This window comes from Podarcis raffonei, chromosome Z, assembly GCF_027172205.1.
Source record: "Podarcis raffonei isolate rPodRaf1 chromosome Z, rPodRaf1.pri, whole genome shotgun sequence".
Taxonomy (NCBI): domain Eukaryota; kingdom Metazoa; phylum Chordata; class Lepidosauria; order Squamata; family Lacertidae; genus Podarcis; species Podarcis raffonei.
This window is the reverse complement of record NC_070621.1, coordinates 43,879,376-43,895,806: the sequence shown is the minus strand read 5'-3', so window position 1 is coordinate 43,895,806 and position 16,431 is coordinate 43,879,376. Positions and strand designations below refer to the sequence as shown.

At 46.3% G+C, this 16,431-nt stretch overlaps 1 protein-coding gene across 1 annotated transcript; it reads right to left on the bottom strand.

Moving 5' to 3' along the window:
* Window positions 1-10,730: 10,730 nt before the first annotated feature.
* On the bottom strand, window positions 10,731-16,211 carry LOC128406984 (uncharacterized). Its single transcript, XM_053374889.1, has 3 exons — window positions 14,490-16,211; window positions 12,475-14,348; window positions 10,731-11,058 (listed from the first exon to the last, which is right to left on the bottom strand). Exons 1-3 carry the CDS (start codon window positions 16,209-16,211, stop codon window positions 10,731-10,733), a joined length of 3,924 nt encoding a protein of 1,307 aa, XP_053230864.1.
* Window positions 16,212-16,431: the final 220 nt, after the last annotated feature.

The following is a 16,431-nucleotide window of genomic DNA, read 5'->3' as shown; positions in this document are numbered from 1 at the left end:
CCTTCCCTTTCCATCTTCTGGTAAGCAGCAGCAGTGAAACCAATCAGGTCAGGGAAGCTCTGCCACCACAGCATCTGATACTAGTTTTGAGTAGATCAACAAATTGTAACATTTCATTCCTGTTTTCTTCCAGGCACTTGACATTTCTAACATCCTTATCGGAGTACCAAAAGAGACAAAGAAAAAAAGGGGGGAATTACACAGTATGTTCTGGTATAATATCTGTCGCAGCCTGCTCAAATCTCAAAGCAATTAGTGGATGAATAGGTATTGAGAAGGCAAAAAGGGAGGAAGACAAAACAGTTTTTTAAATCCTTCTTGGGATTCCTTAATTCTGCACAAAATGTATTTGAATGCCAGAAGCTAATATTTCATTCTGTGTAAATAGGTGGAGGAGACCTTTAAGCATCTCCAAGGAATAAATCAATGAGGCTCTTCCTCAGCTGGCTTGGTTTTGAAATTGCTGGGTGAGAATGACATAGCTGTAAGCAGAAGGGATGAAATAATTCCATATCTCATAGGAAGATCTCAGCAGCTGTTTCAGACATAGCCAAACAAATAACTAGTCCAGAAGCTCAATTAGCTTTATTATCTTTCTTTCCAGATAATTAAAATAATTTCCCCCCCAAAAGAAATAATCATCATGTCTGTAGCAGTGAAAAAAAGTAACTGACTTCTAATGCTTTTGCATCCAGCTACACAGTAACTCTTGGCTAGGGAACCAGAGGCCGTCAATATTTCATTGGACTCCACTTCCCATCACTCCATGGCAGCATGTACAAGGGACAGAGGTGATGAGCATTGCAGTCCACAACATCTTGACAGCCACCATTTCCCAATCCATGTTTTAAATTGTTAGATAAGCAGATTTCGGCAGATTGCACTAGCTAATCATCTTCATCATCAAATATTCATTTGCAAGAGGGGGTGTCATGGTCACCTGGTTCCCATGGGTCATATATATCAGGGTTGGCTAACCTGTGTCCCTCCAGTGGTTGTTGGGCTCCAGTTCCCATCACCCTCAATGTTCAGCTTGATCAGTCTTCAAGGATGTTGGTCACAGACCACATTAATCTTGTTCTCCTCTTTTCTTCCAATAAAAGGAAGCTTTGCTTTAGCCTGGTCTGGGCCTACGTTATTGGGTCAACAAGCACAGTATTTATTTTCCAGGGCTGGTGCCTGGTTTATCTCTAGCAAAGGATCTCCCCTTCTTCTCTAGGAGGCATATTAAATGGAATATGAGGGTGGCAGGTTTTTTTTTTTGTTTGTTTCATTTATTTTTTGCATTTATGTACCCACCTTTTTCTCCAAGGAGCTGAACGGGGCACTTATTTAATCCCCACAAAAGCCCTGTGAAGTAGTTTAGGCTGAGAGACAGTGACTGGCCCAAGGTTAGCAAATGAACTTCACAGCCAAGTGGGGATTTGAACCCTGGTCTCCCAGGTTTTAATCTAGCATACTAACCACTAAACCACACTGGTACACCCACAAGAGACATCTGCACCCACTACACCACATTGGTACACTCAAAAAGACAGGTGCTAATGGCTGAGAGCCATTGATAGGTTTCATTTTATCCAGTTTAGTTCTTCAAAACTGTCATAAATCTGAAAAGCAAAGGTTGAGAGAGCCCAAAGCTCAGGTGGCCACCAGTACATCACTGCTGATACCTAAGTTCCTGGCGCATACTACTGTTAATGGGAACCAATAAAGTTTTGCCTCAAAATGATTTTTACTCTAGTAAAATACAAGAAGGCCTGATTGGTGTCCCAGCTGTTGGGAAACAGTAGCGTCGGCCCTGCATGGATTGTAAAGTTTACAAGCCAAGCAAGGCCTGTAAAAATATTGTACATTTCCATCTTATTAGTTCAGTGCCCTTTCCATCTGTGGAAGGTTGGGCAATAATATTAAGCGTGCGCACACACAGAAAGAGAAGAAAGTGGAGTCATACTGGTAGATTGATAAACCGCCTCTTTTTGTCATTTACATTTATCCTTGGTGTGGATTAGAAGATGGGTGGGTGGATAGAATCAAAAGTGGGAGAACATCTGTTAGCATGCAGAAAGTCCCAAATTCAATCTCCAGCATTGCTATGTATTATTATACCTATTATTATTATTCCACTTACATGCCAAAATGGCTTCTAAGAGGTATGCAACTATAAAATTGATCCATAATTAAAACAAAAAATAACATTAAAGCACCCTTAATTAAAATATGCACTTAAGCGAACTGAAAGCATAACAGAACAGGCAAAAACAATAAAAGTTCAGGTCAGGGGGACACTAGCCAAATGGGTGTGTCTTGAGGAACTGATGGAATGACAACACTGATGGGGCCTCTCACATTTCAGCAGGGCAGACAGTCCACAACAGTAGTCCCACCAGTGAAAAAGCCTTCCTTCTTCTTTATTACCACAAGCCAATAACCATCAGGTCAGGCCAATACTAATCGGGTTCCATGAGCTGAACATAGTGCAGAGGAAATCTCCCTGTCTGAAACCCTGGAAAGTTGGTGCCAGTCAGTGTAGACCAGCCTTCTCCAACCTGATGCCCTTCAGATGTCATGGACTCTATCATCACTAATCACTGGCCATGCTGGCTAGGGATAATGGGCATTGGCATCCAAAACATCCCAGTTGGGAAAGGCATGCTGAGCTATAGTTCAACTTGGTTTTCTTATACTCCCATGTTCTTAATGCATGGAAGAGACCACCTGAAAATGGCTTTCTTTTTTGTTTTTGCATGTCCAACTTGCCCTGTTTTATTGTAGATACATAGCACCAGATTCATGGAAAAGGAAAGGAAAAACCATATATCAAATTGCACTACTACTTGCTTCTATATAGAAAGTCACAGACCCATGAAAATATTCGCAACATAGCATGATTATGTATGAGCATTTCCCATATTATATCACACCGATTATTTTATATTGCACATACAATGGCTATGTGGAGTCTATAGAACTGAGAACTGGTAACCATTTTTCCAAAGGAGAGTCAGCAAACTGTGGCCGATGCTCCCTGAATTTTGTAGAGAGGTTGAGTCCATGATAAATATATCCCAGTTTTTGTCCATTTCTGCATGAATGAACCACCATGCATAAGGGATTGGCGTCATACTTTTGGGGTGTTGCCACCATAGTGAGATAATCTAACTAAATAAGGAAAACCTAGGTCACATTCACAACAATTCCCAGAGCAGTTCAATCAATCCTTCTTCCCAGGGTCTAAATCATGGAATCCTTTGCAATCATAGACCACACATTGTTTTCCTCTTGGTATGTTTTATTATTGACTCAGTAAATCACATGGCTGTAGCCTATATTTTCTTATTGGCAGTTGTGACAACTTACCATTTTTAAATTAATGTTGTTGGTTTTTCCCCCTGCAACCAGCCTGTTGTTTCTAAAGTCAAAATAAAAAAATATGTTTGAGGGAAGATTCTTCTTCCCAGGGAGGTCTGGAATTTGTATCTCTGAAAGGAGCATCTCCTAACAACTTTTAGCACCCTTAACATATTAGAGTTCCCATAATTCATTTGAAGTGGTATCATTGTGCTTTGAACGCATGCTGTGAATGTGGGGAAGAGAGGAAAATAATGGCACCATTATTTGAGATATTCTGGAATTATTAAATCCATGAATACGAACAGACATGTCCCAGTTACTTTCATGCAGTTTTGCCTCTGTTTTATCATAGTCATCATTATTTAAATAAATATTTAACAAACGAGGCATTCGAATGGAGCTGGCGAAACTCTAAGGGGTGGGTGGTGACACAGAACTTTTTAAAGTTAGCAACATGGATAGGGGGCAAGAGTAATATACTAATTTCAGTAATCACTACAGCAGAATTCCAATGGAACAAAATTACTTCAGCATTATTTGCATGTCTCCCACAAATAAAGCATCTGTCATTAACATGTAATGTCGTGCACTGCCATTCTCCTTCTAACTGTGTTACTGAGGCTTTTCAGCTATAGAAGGAGCAAATCAGGAATAACAATGACTCAGGGAGCAGCAATGCATTATATTGTCAGTTCTCAGTATGGATCCAGTATGACAACCAGCAATCAAAATTCACTAAACAACCCCACCTCCCTTCTCCCCTCCGAAAAGCAATTTGAAAAGTCAGGAGAAAACAAAGCTGAAGAAGTCGAGCAACTTCACAACTAGCTGGGCATCACTAGCAAACTCAAATTAAAAATGGGTTTGCCATTTATACAACTTTGAGGCATTTCAAATGAGCAGAGGCTTGCAGCCAAACATTATGCAGCATTAGAGCATCACCCATCCTCAGCTCTAGCAATGGTTAGGCCTGGGAAAATGTATCTGGCCAGCTCATAATGCTCACTTCAACAGCAATATAACTCCGAAGGTTCTTCTTTAGCCTCTCTTTTAATCTGAACTTCAACCCTGTTTCCTTGCCAGCCCCAGACCTGCTCCCTTCAATGCCACCATGCTGTTGTTGCTGTTCTAGCAACAGAGAAATGGAGAAAAGTTTCTCTTCAACCTCTTTGTTCCTTCTTGGGCATCAAGAACACTGCAATGGATATGTACCAGGCACCAGGAGCTCTGGGAAATGCAGATTTCTCTGTGCAACACTATGGGTCAGGAGCACTGGGGGAACACCTGTGGCACTGCAGTCATAGAAATGTACCAAGAGCCAAATATGGGGGGAATCACTTTGTGTCTTCCTTTATCCCCTGTTGCTGCTGCAGGGAGGGGAAAGAAGACAGACTTAAGGGACATTTAACACCGGGGTATTTGGGAATTATGGGTTGTATCCAATGTTATTTCTACTCAGCCCATTGAAATTAATGAACCTGATTAACTGGGGTCTATTAATTTGGAAGTTGAATCTAGCAGACATCATCTTTCTTCCCCTACAGAAAGGAGCATCTGAACATCCATTTAGAGCCTTACAATATCACTTTGTCCTTCACTTCTGTTTGGAAGCCAACATCATTGCTACTATTAGGGTGAATAGAAATCTTTAAAACACAACTCCAGGAAAATAGAAGTCAATCAACAGGGAGAAATTGTTCCTAGATAATGAGATTTACTCATAACATTTGGAAACCCTATACTATTATGCTGCCGTTAGGATTATAAATGTTTTATTGTTATTAGTCTATTTGCAAAGGCAGAGAGATTGTGGTTATATCATCATTTCTAGATCCATGGGAAGTTAAAAGTAGCCACTGCAGAATATTCAAGGTGATGGATGTGGAGCTTCACCGTGGGCTCCACATTTCTTTATTCTCATGACTTTTGTGAAATCCACTGGTGTTTTGAATTACCAGTGTGGTCCAGTTGAATCCAGCAAGCTAAATTAAATGGTTATTCAATGTCTGTTTAATGGAATTGTTCTGATTATTGGGATGTCAGAAAAAAGGAGCAGGTGCAGCAAAATCTGGGTGTGGGGAGCCAGTATGGTGTAGCTGTTAAGGTTTTAGACTAAGATGTGGGAGACTAGGGTTCAAATCCCCATTCAGCCATGGATTACCTTAGGCCAGTCACAACTTGCAGGTTTGTTGCACTGATGAAGTGGAGACAGGAAGAATCAAGTATGCCCCCCTGAGCTCCTTGGAAGAAATGTGGAACATAATGTGTGATAATAAACAATACACTGTGTGAAAGGCAACAAAGAGAAGAAGAAGAAGAAGAGTTTGGATTTTATATCCCGCCTTTCACTCCCCTTCAGGAGTCTCAAAGCGGCTAACATTCTCCTTTCCCTTCCTCCCCCACAACAAACACTCTGTGAGGTGAGTGGGGCTGAGAGACTTCAAAGAAGTGTGACTGGCCCAAGGTCACCCAGCAGCTGCATGTGGAGGAGCGGAGACGCGAACCCGGTTCCCCAGATTAGGAGTCTACCGCTCTTAACCACTACACCACACTGGCTCTCAAGAGAGGCTCTCAACCTGCAGAACCCAGCAATCTGACTCTAGAGAGTATCTCCTACTGTACCACTAGGCAAAGATGGAGAAATTAGTTCATTTTACTTTTTAATGTGAACCTGCCTAAGATGTAGTGTGTGAACCGGGGGGGCCACTAGGGGGCGCATCAGAAGATGGCTGACAATAACATCTCTCTGACCCACACGAGGTAATTTGGAGGCTATGATGGGAGTAATTAGCCTCCCTACCCCCCCCCCAGGATGGTGGGCGGGACTGCCCCTGCCTGCTGTGCCCTATACCAACCCCGAATTTGTGGGGATGGGGGCACTAGGCACAAAGCCCTCCTGTGGGATTTCGGCGCTCCTGGACGCCATCCCTGATCCGCGCCACTAGCTGCAAGAACTTCAAAAGAAACAATTTGGATGAAGGAATGCACATATTTCAAGGAAGGAGGGGGAGTAAAGACTGCTAACAGAAGAGATCTCTGATAAAACAAGACAAGAATAAAATATGAGAAGATACGTCAAGATACGGTATGGCAAATGACTGATGGGGGAGGGGAAAAAACTTTCCTTTCTTTCCTTATGTGATTAAACAAGAATCCCCTCCCCTCACGAGTCAGAAATGTCGTTTTAAGGACTTAAACTGTGGATTTAAGGCCGTGTGGAGATAAACTTTCGAACCAAAGCATGTTTTAAGAAGAGGGTGGAATGTATAAGAGCTTTGGAATGACGCAGTTAAAAATGCCGTTGCCATATTGGGAAGTTCTGTCGGAGGTCTTGAGTCTGGGAGGAGAAAGAGAGAAATAGAGCTGTTTATATATTGTGGGTGAAACTCCTCAGAGGGACTTAAGAGCGGCAGTTTTGCGAGATTAATGATGGAAAGAGCGATGTTATCTATGAAGGTGATGATATATGGAAACCATCTCGATTTGAGGATTGGAAGAACGGAAAAATTCACACAGGATTATTATTGGTTTTTATCGGCTTAAGGAGACTATCAGAAGAGATCATAAAGAAAAAAGAGAAAATATATGAACAAGATGTGATGTGGAAACAGCAAGATAAGACTGGATAGAATTATGAACTCTGTTTGGACTGATTTGGATTGATTTGGACATTAACGCAGTAGCAAGATGATCAGAATCCCCCTTCGGATATTGAAATATGGGTCCCCCCAACAAAATTTAAAATTCGGCTTTGTAATTCGGAATTTATGTGATGTGATTTAATTTAATTTATGTGGTGTGATTTAATTTGATTTGATTGGCCGGTTAATAAAAATTATTTTTTTAAAAAAAAGATGTAGTGTGTGAACCAGTACTCAACACTGTAATCACAGTAAAAATAAAATAAGTATTTCCTGTTGCTCCTCTCCCAAACCGCTCTCCACAGCTAACCACAAAAGATGGGATTTAACCTCTCTTCAGCCCTGAGCGTTTAAACACAAGCAGTAAGATGAGCCTTTTGTCTGTTAATCCACACATTTGGTTCTGCACAGGAATAAAATTTATTCTCCAAAGGTTTGGCTTTACTCCTAAAGGCACACTCTTCCATTCTCTCCTGAGACAGAAGGATACCCCCCACCAAACACACACATAAGGTTTTCCATTAGTAAAGAATAGAGTGCCCCTACCCCCTAGAGAAGGAACGTGGTGGCACCGTGGGTTAAACCACAGAGCCTAGGGCTTGCCGATCAGAAGGTTGGCGGTTTGAATCCCCACGACGGGGTGAGCTCCCATTGTTTGGTCCCAGGTCCTGCCAACCTAGCAGTTCGAAAGCACGTCAAAGTGCAAGTAGATAAATAGGTACCGCTCTGGCGGGAAGGTTAACGGCGTTTCCGTGTGCTGCTCTGGTTTGCCAGAAGCGGCTTAGTCTTGCTGGCCACATGACCCGGAAGCTGTATGCCGGCTCCCTTGGCTTGTAAAGTGAGATGAGCGCCACAACCCCAGAGTCATTTGCAACTGGACCTAACGGTCAGGTGTCCCTTTACCTTTACCCACTAGAGAGCTCACTCACTGAAGGCATAATACGGGGCATACCATTTGCCAGAAATGTATTTCTTATTGAAAAATGCTCTTGCCTTTCTTCTGCCGATTTGCAATACTTGTGCAAATTGACAAAAATAAGAATATGTTCTAGCCCAGACACCACATATAGTGATTAGCAGCAGGATGGTTTCAACTTGACAGCAACAGTTTTGCCATGACCCTCCCATGACAGCCTTCTAACCCACCTGTGGGTCCTGCCCCACTGGCTAAAGACCTATGAATCAGATTACCTTTGTGGTCCCTTCCCACTCTATGATCCTATGAATAAATCATAATAAATACTTCTTAGGTAGTGTTATGGGAGAGGTAGTACTGAAGCCTTATCTTTAACCCTGGAGGGTCCAGCGGTCCGCCTGACCCCGTGGGCAGAGGGGAGAAACTACTCCAGAGACGTCTTGGTCGGAGAAAAGAGATTTATTTGAAAAAAAAAAACAGCATGCTGGGGCAACCAGCAGAATAACTTCTGCTAACTGGCTGCGCCCAACTTCACATTTACAAACTTTCTTATACCTTGAAAATACCCTCCCTCCCCCAAGCTTCCCCAAAATCCTCTCCAATCAGCTAGCAAGTTTTAGCTTACTCCCTAATATGGCATATGACTAGCTAAGCCCCCTCCCTCCCTTGTTTGTGTGCTCCTTGTCCTCTTGCGTTTCTGCAGCAGGAAGCATAGCATGTGCAAAAAAAAAGAAACGACCGTCTGGCCAAATATAGCAAGCAACTGCTAGCTGAGAGAAAACAAAGGAAATGGGGCCTCCCTGCTAGCCAGAAGAAAGAGGAAGCGGGCCCCTCTGCAAAGCCGCTGCTCTCTCTGCTAGCCAGCAGAAAGGGGAAGTGGGCCTCTTCCAAACTCTCTTCCAAACTCAGCAAAGCAAGCAACTTATCAGAGCGATTTATCAGAGCAATTTATCAGAGCAATTTTACTTAAATATAAAATAGAGGGAATACCTTCCCTCTCCCTTCACTCCCTCCTCTTCTTCTGAACAACCTAATACTTAGGTTCGTTCAGGCCGCTCGGGCTCATAGTATCCTTGGAGGAGAGCAGTAAGGGTCATGACACGGGGCCCCATCATGCGGGACATCATCTTCTCCATCATATTTTGCATACATTGCATCAAGCAGGGCATACAGAAGCAGAAAAGCAGTAAGATTAAAACAGGTCCAGCAATTAAAACGATAGCATGACGAAACCAGCTGCTGTCAGGCAACCAGGAGTACAACCAACTCCATGGATCCACATCATCAGAGGGCTTTAAAGGATTTTGGGCTATCATTTGTTCCATGTGGTCTATGGTTGCAGAAATATTTGCTGACTGGTCTGAAATGTACATGCAGCAATGGGAATGAATTAAAGCACAAACTCCGCCCTTAGAGGCAAGGACTACATCCAAAGCGTAACGATTTTGAAGGACCACTTCCCTTATCTCTGACATTTCCTTATTAATTGCTTTTAAGGCCGAGATGGTGGAGTTAAACAAAGCCTCGGTCCAGTTTGCCAATCTATGCAGATCCCGGTAATTCATGGCTACACCCAAAGGGGGTAGAAGGGACCTAGAGATGGCTGTGCCGGTATACTGGTTAATAGGTGACTTCGCGTCCCTTTTGTTACGCAAACGGACTGTTGGGAGCTTATCCACCTTATACACCAGGGGTACGACTACTCCTAAAGTACAGGTTCCAGAAAAGGCAGAGGGGATTTCTTTGTAGGCTCTTGTGCCGCAGAGCAACCACAAATCAGACTGGAGCAGGCAGTTAGATCTGCTGCGCGCCGTCATCCAGGTAAACCAAGTATAAAAATCGACACACATAGCATCATAAGTGGAAGTACCTTTTTGGAAGCAGGAAGAGCCGTTAATATACTCATAAGTCCAATTGCAATATGGATAGTGACCTAAAAAATTGCTGCTGTTATGATTGAAACGGAGACATCGAGGTGCCTGTTCCATGAGTGACAGAAACACTGGGGGTGAATAGGTGCGACCGTCTGACATAAGGTTACTAATCCTAAATGACTCATTTATTGGAATACTATGCAGTAGTATGCCAGGCTTCTTAAATTGAGGAGGGATATGCATACAAACCCAACATTCAGAAAGATTAAGCATAGAAGAGAAACGATCTATATCTCTAATATAGGTATTATTACTCCAAATCTGATGATAGGGCTCTGACCGGCCGGTCTTCCGTATATGTGAGTCATCTCCCAGACCCAACCCAAGTAGGGCTAGTACCAGAAGGGTCAAGGGGATGGGGGCTGGTTGTTCCCTCCCACAAAATCGGTGACGCTCATGCCAACAAAAATACAGGAGCATCCAAATAAACAGGGCAGTAGATATTACTCCTATCCACCACCCCCAATCTGTCCATGGTTCCTCCCACCATAAGTCAGCCATGATAGGGATCGGGAGTGGGATTAGGTTGTCCAGGGACCTCGGGCCGATCCAAATGACGGGGAAGTGGATGCGCCCAGGCGTCAAACCCTATAGTGTGGACGTAGAAACCGGGAGTGCCAGATGGGTGATTATAGCTTCGGTGAGTTGGTGAAAGGCGCAAACCCCAGGAGGACGGGAGCCAAGGGGGATGGGCTACCACACATCCACACGAATAGACAGCTGCGTTTAGGCGGCAAATGCTAGGCGTGAGAATTCCCACCGGGGCACCCTCGCACCAAACAATACACACTAGAGTCCTCTCGGGGACCTCGGAATTGTCAGGCGGTCGGGTCTGACTAACTGGAACGTTGGGGGCGCTGCCGGCGGGCGTCCCTCCCATCCAATTCTTCAGCCGTGCGTAGAAGTGCCAGCGTCCGGAGTGACACCAGCAGGGCGGTCGTCTGGCGGTCTCCTGGAGATGGTCAGCTTCAGTGGATTAGCAGGATTTGGCGTAGCTGACCAGTCAGACACAACTCTCTTCACTCGGGTGTGGTGGACCCACGGGGTGATGCCAGTGACTTTTACAGCAGTGGGTGTGGACAGCAGGACAGTGTGAGGACCCTTCCAACACGGTTGTAGAGGTGTCTGGGCCCAGTCTTTGATCCACACTTCGTCACCCGGCTCGAACTGGTGCAAGGGTTCAGTCAGAACACACGGGGTGCGTTCGTGGGTCCACCTGTTAAGAGAAAGAAGAACTCGGGAGAGTGACTGCACATAGTTATCAAGCTGTACATCTCGAGTGACGTGAGGAGTCAGTAGCCTAACATAAGGGACTGGTCTCCCAAACATTATTTCAAAGGGTGATAAGTGGGTACGCTTTTGGGGTAGGCTTCTGACCCTTAATAAGGCAAGGGGTAACATAGATACCCAGTTAGAGCCTGTTTCCTGGGTTAGCTTGGACAACTGATTTTTCAAAGTCCTGTTCATTCTTTCTACCTTTCCTGAGCTCTGAGGCCTATAGGCGGTGTGCAATTTCCAATTGATTTGCAGAACTTTGGCTAGTTCCTGCAACACCGCATGAACAAACGCTGGGCCATTATCAGAGCCAATAGTTCTGGGCAGGCCATAACGGGGTATGATCTCCCTCAGGAGGCACCTCGAGACTTCAGAGGACCGTTCAGTTTTAGTAGGCCATGCCTCAACCCATCCAGTATAGGTGCACACCGCCACCAGCAAGTAGCGGTGCAGTCCACAACGAGGTAATTCAGTAAAGTCCACAACAAGATCTTCCATGGGTGCAGTTCCAATATGTTGGACTCCCGGGGGAGCCAAAGGTCCTGTTCTGGGGTTGTTCTTTTGGCATAACGGGCACTGCCTGGAGATCTGGGCTGCCAATTGGTAAAGATGGGCTATATAAAAGCACTGCCTCAGCTGTGTGGTTGTGGCATCTGGTCCCATGTGGGTGGATTCATGATATCTTTGGGTTATCTGTCGGGACAAGGACTCAGGGATCCATATTCTGTCATCATGAGTAAGGTACCATCCTTCTTTGGACATAGTCAGTTCCTGGGCATCTGCGGTGTCCCTTTCCTTCTTGGTGTATATTGGCTTATCAGCGGTATTCAAGATCTTTTCAGGGACCAGTGCTCCAATAACTGATGCGGGAGCTGGTTCCCGGGCTGCTTCCTTGGCCACTCTGTCTGCTAGTCGATTTCCTCTGGCCACTTCCCCTGGTCCAGTTTTGTGTCCATAACAATGGATAACTGCTACTGCCTCAGGTTCCCATACTGCATCCAGGAGGTCCAATAAGGCTTGTGGGTGGGCCATCTGATTTCCTCTGGAGGTAAGCAAACCTCTTTCCTTCCACAAGGCTCCATGGGCATGTAAAGTCAGAAATGCATACTTAGAGTCAGTATAAATGTTTATCTTCTGTCCCTTTGCCAGGTTCAGGGCTCTGGTGAGTGCAACTAGCTCCGCTAGCTGGGCCGATGTTCCAGGTGGGAGTGCCTTTGCCTCGATCACCTGGTCTTCCAGGGCTACCACTGCATAGCCTGCTTTTCGTTGTCCAGCCTCAACAAAGCTGCTTCCATCCACAAACCATGAAGGCCAGTGAGGGTTTGCTTCATCTTTGAGGTCAGGCCTGCTAGAATACACTTCGTCCATAACCTCAATGCAATCGTGCGGTGGCTCCTCACCTTCTCCTACCGGCAACAGGGTAGCTGGGTTGAGGGCGGTGGTGACCTGGAACTTCAAACGCGGATGCAGCAATAACATCTGACACTTTCTCATCTTCGCTTGGGAGAGGAAATAGGTACCCTTCATGTCAAGCAGAGCTGGGACTGCATGCGGGGTCACACAAACAGTGTCTTGGCCAAAGGTGAATTTGTCTGCTTTGTTCAATAAAGTGGCTACTGCCACAACTGCTCTCATGCAGGGCGGTAAACCTTGTTCAGTAGGCGTCAGGCGCTCAGATAGGTATGCCACGGGCTGCTGCCAGCTTCCCAATTTCTGGCATAACACTCCCTTTGCTGTTCCCTGGTCCTCATCCACAAACAGGGAGAAAGGCTTCTCAGGATTTGGAATGCCTAGCGCTGGTGCCTGCTGTAATGCCCTTTTTAGGTTCTTAAAGGCCTGCTGTTGTTCTTCTCCCCACACAAAGGGGTCTTTTTCAGTTCCTCTGGTGGATTCATGCAGAGGCTTGGCAATTGTGCTGTAATCTGGTATCCATATTCTGCAGAATCCTGCCGATCCCAGAAAGCCACGGAGTTCCCGGCGGTTCTTTGGCTCTGGAATCTGGATAATAGCTTGCTTCCTTTCTTCCCTCAGGGCTCGCCGCTGATGGGAGATATCAAATCCAAGGTATTTCACAGTGGGCTGACATATTTGGGCCTTTTTCTTAGATACTCGGTATCCTGCTTCAGCCAGGTGATTTAACAAGTCCTTGGTGGCTTTCATACACGTGTGCTCGTCTGAACAAGCCAAAAGAAGATCATCCACGTACTGCAACAAAATCCTGCGTGGGCTGGTGGGAAAGCTGGATAGGTCCGAGGCCAATGCAACCCCAAAAAGGGTTGGTGAATTCTTGAAGCCTTGCGGGAGTCTTGTCCACGTATATTGCACCCTGGTGCCTGTTCCTGGATCTGTCCATTGAAATGCAAACAGGGGCTGGCTTTCTTCCGCTAGGCGGCAGCAGAAGAATGCATCCTTCAAGTCCAATACGGTGAAATAACATGCGGTGGGAGGTATTAAACTCAACAGCGTGTAAGGATTGGGCACATTGGGGTGGAGGGTTTCCACGGCTTGGTTAACCAATCGAAGGTCTTGGACCGGACGATATCCGCCATCTTCCTTCTTTACTGGCAAGAGTGGGGTATTCCATTGAGATTGACACTGCCTCAGGATGCCATGGCGAAGTAACCGTTCTAAATGTACCCATACTCCTTCTGCAGCTCGCCGGGGGATTGGGTACTGGTTTACTGCCACAGGGTTAGCAAATGGCTTGGGCTTGACTATTATAGGTGGGATGTTCCTTGCCATTCCTGGAGGATTGCCTTCAGCCCATACCACAGGGTTCACTTGTTCCAGAATATTGGCGGGGATGGGTCCCTCCTCTTCTTTTACCACCATCAAGCGCCAGTGTTCCCTCAAAGGTACCTCTAGGGAAAACTCTCCTGCTGGCCCTGTGGTCATTGTTACTTCGCCTGTCGGTTGGAAGGAGATCTGGGCTTGCAATTTTGAAAGCAGGTCTCGGCCCAATAATGGGATGGGGCACTCTGGTATGTACAAAAACTTGTGTTGGACCACTTGGCCACCCAGGCGACAGACAACAGATTGTAGGAATGGGGCCCTTTGTGATTTGCCTGTAGCTCCTATTATGTTAACCGTTTGCTTGGTGGGCTTGGACACTGGTACAGGCAAAACAGAGTGGGCAGCTCCTGTATCAACCATGAAGGGGATGGTTCGGTTCCCTGTTTGTAGTTTGACCATGGGCTCACGGGAACCTAAATCAGCTGGGCCCGGTCTGTCCTAATATTCTTCCTCTTCCCTCAGGCTCATTGCGCCAGATTGTCCTTGGGCTGGGGGGTACCAGGGGGGTCCTTGTCCACGTCCTCTACCCCTGCTGTTATTTGCCGATGTCCAAGGCCTCAGTTCCTGTCCGGGTCCCACGGGAATGGAGCCTGGGACTCGTCCTCCTCGTACTCCTCGTCCTCTTCCCCCTGAGTGAGCCTGTGGGCATTCTCTTTTCCAGTGCCCTTCCTGCCGGCAGATGGCGCACTGGTTCCTCCCCAGGCGGCCTGGCCCTCCTCCCCGGGCACTTCCTCTTTCTTGGGGAATGGGTGTGGTGCTCTGCAGCGCCATCAGCTTTTTAGCCTGATACTTCTCCTTTTTCTTTTGGGCCTCCTCTTCCCTTAGGTTGTAAGTGGTCTGAGCTATTTCCAACATCCACTCAAGGGGGTGCCCCATGAACCCCTCGTGTTTCTGGATTTTTCGGCGGACATCGGCCGCCGCCTGAGCTACAAAGGCAGCTTTTATGATAGGGGCGTTGGCAGCCTCATCTGGGTCCACAGGAGTATACTGGCGGTAAGCTTCCTTCAGGCGTTCTAAATATGCTCCTGGGGCCTCTTCATTCCCCTGCACTACCTCTCTGACCTTCACAAAGTTAGTGGGTTTCCTGGCTGCCCTTCTCATACCATTTAACACGTACTGGCGATAGGTAGTGAGGGTGTTTTGGCCATCATTTGTTTGATAATCCCAATTTGGTGTATTTTCGGGGTAAATATTTGGAATGTTGGCTTCCGCCACTTGTTCTGCTCTCATATGAGCCCGTGCCTCGGCGTGTATTCGCCTGGTCTCTTCTGTAGTTAATAGTGCATCCATCAGATACTGCACATCATCAAAAGTGGGATTGTAGGTTTTGAAAATCCCTTCAAACAATTTTATAATCTTTGCTGGGTTTTCCTCAAAGGAGGGATTCTGGTTCCTCCAATTACAAACATCTGCACTTGAAAAGGGTATATGCTGGACCGTGTAGGTCCGTGCTGCTGCTGCCCCACCTGGTCCCGGGGGCCCTGGGGGGTCATATACTCGGCGCAGAGGGGCTATTTTCGCTGCTGACTCCTCTTCCTCTTTCCTTGCTTCGTGCCTTTTGGCTCCCTCCCATGCCTTCATTAAATGTTTCTGTTTCTTCTTTGTCTGTCTTGGCCTACATGTGGCTGCATCCAATAGGTGTAGTGCCACATCTACCTCGTTCTTCCATGGTCCAATCTCCCTTCTCACCCTCTCGTCATCTTTCTCTGCCCATTTCTCTCCTTGCTTTACTTGTTTTTCCAGCTTCTCTCTGAACTTCTCCACATCTTCTTCCTCATCATCTGCACTTTCATGTTTCTCGGGCTCCCCCCCCCCTGCTTCTTCCTCAGGCTGCGGGGCCGGTCCAGGGAGACCTGAGACCAGATCGGCTGGCACTGGGGGTGCGGTTGGTGGGACATACGGGGGAGGGGGTCTTAAAGCTTCCTCTCCCTCTCCTTCAGGGTCCTGCAAGACTGGGGGCTTTGGCTTTGTCACGGCACACACCCTGGCTCCTTGTCCAAAGGCTGCACGACAATCTGTCAACCAGGGGGGGTTCTCTTCCACATTCTTTTTCCAAGTGGAGATATAAGGGATTTGGTCTGGATGGACATTGACTATGTTCCGCCACAAGGGGTTTATCAATTGCAAGTCAAAGGTCCCCTCTGAGGGCCAATTTGTTCCTTGGGTGGGCCAATCCACTTCACAGAGTGTTCTAAGGCGCTCCCTTTTCAGTTTAAAGCCCCAATCGTCATTCTTCGTGGCTGCTTTCCAATTATTCAAAAAACACTGCAAAGGGGTACATTTGCTGCCTCCGGATCCCATTTTCCAGATACTCCGCTCCTGACCGGGCTTAAAATCCTCTCACACTCCACACACTACAGATTGTGACTTGGACGAGCTCGCGCTGCCAAGGAATGCACAATCCTGCAATCGCTCGGCCAAGGGGACGCTAAGCCCCGGCCCACACTTGACAATTCAACCACTGGAGTATCTGGCACACAGCACACAAAACACAAATCCCTTCCCCTTCCCCTTCCCCTTC

Bases quoted from the DNA above. Each gene is read 5' to 3' on its own strand.
- LOC128406984 (XM_053374889.1), bottom strand. From the start codon at position 16,211: ATGGGATCCGGAGGCAGCAAATGTACCCCTTTGCAGTGTTTTTTGAAT. The intron at 14,349-14,489 runs GTGGGACCCGGA...GAAGAATATTAG, and splicing joins GAGTCCCAGGCTCCATTCCC to GACAGACCGGGCCCAGCTGA. The intron at 11,059-12,474 runs GTATTCTAGCAG...TTCTCTTAACAG, and splicing joins ATTGAGGTTATGGACGAAGT to GTGGACCCACGAACGCACCC.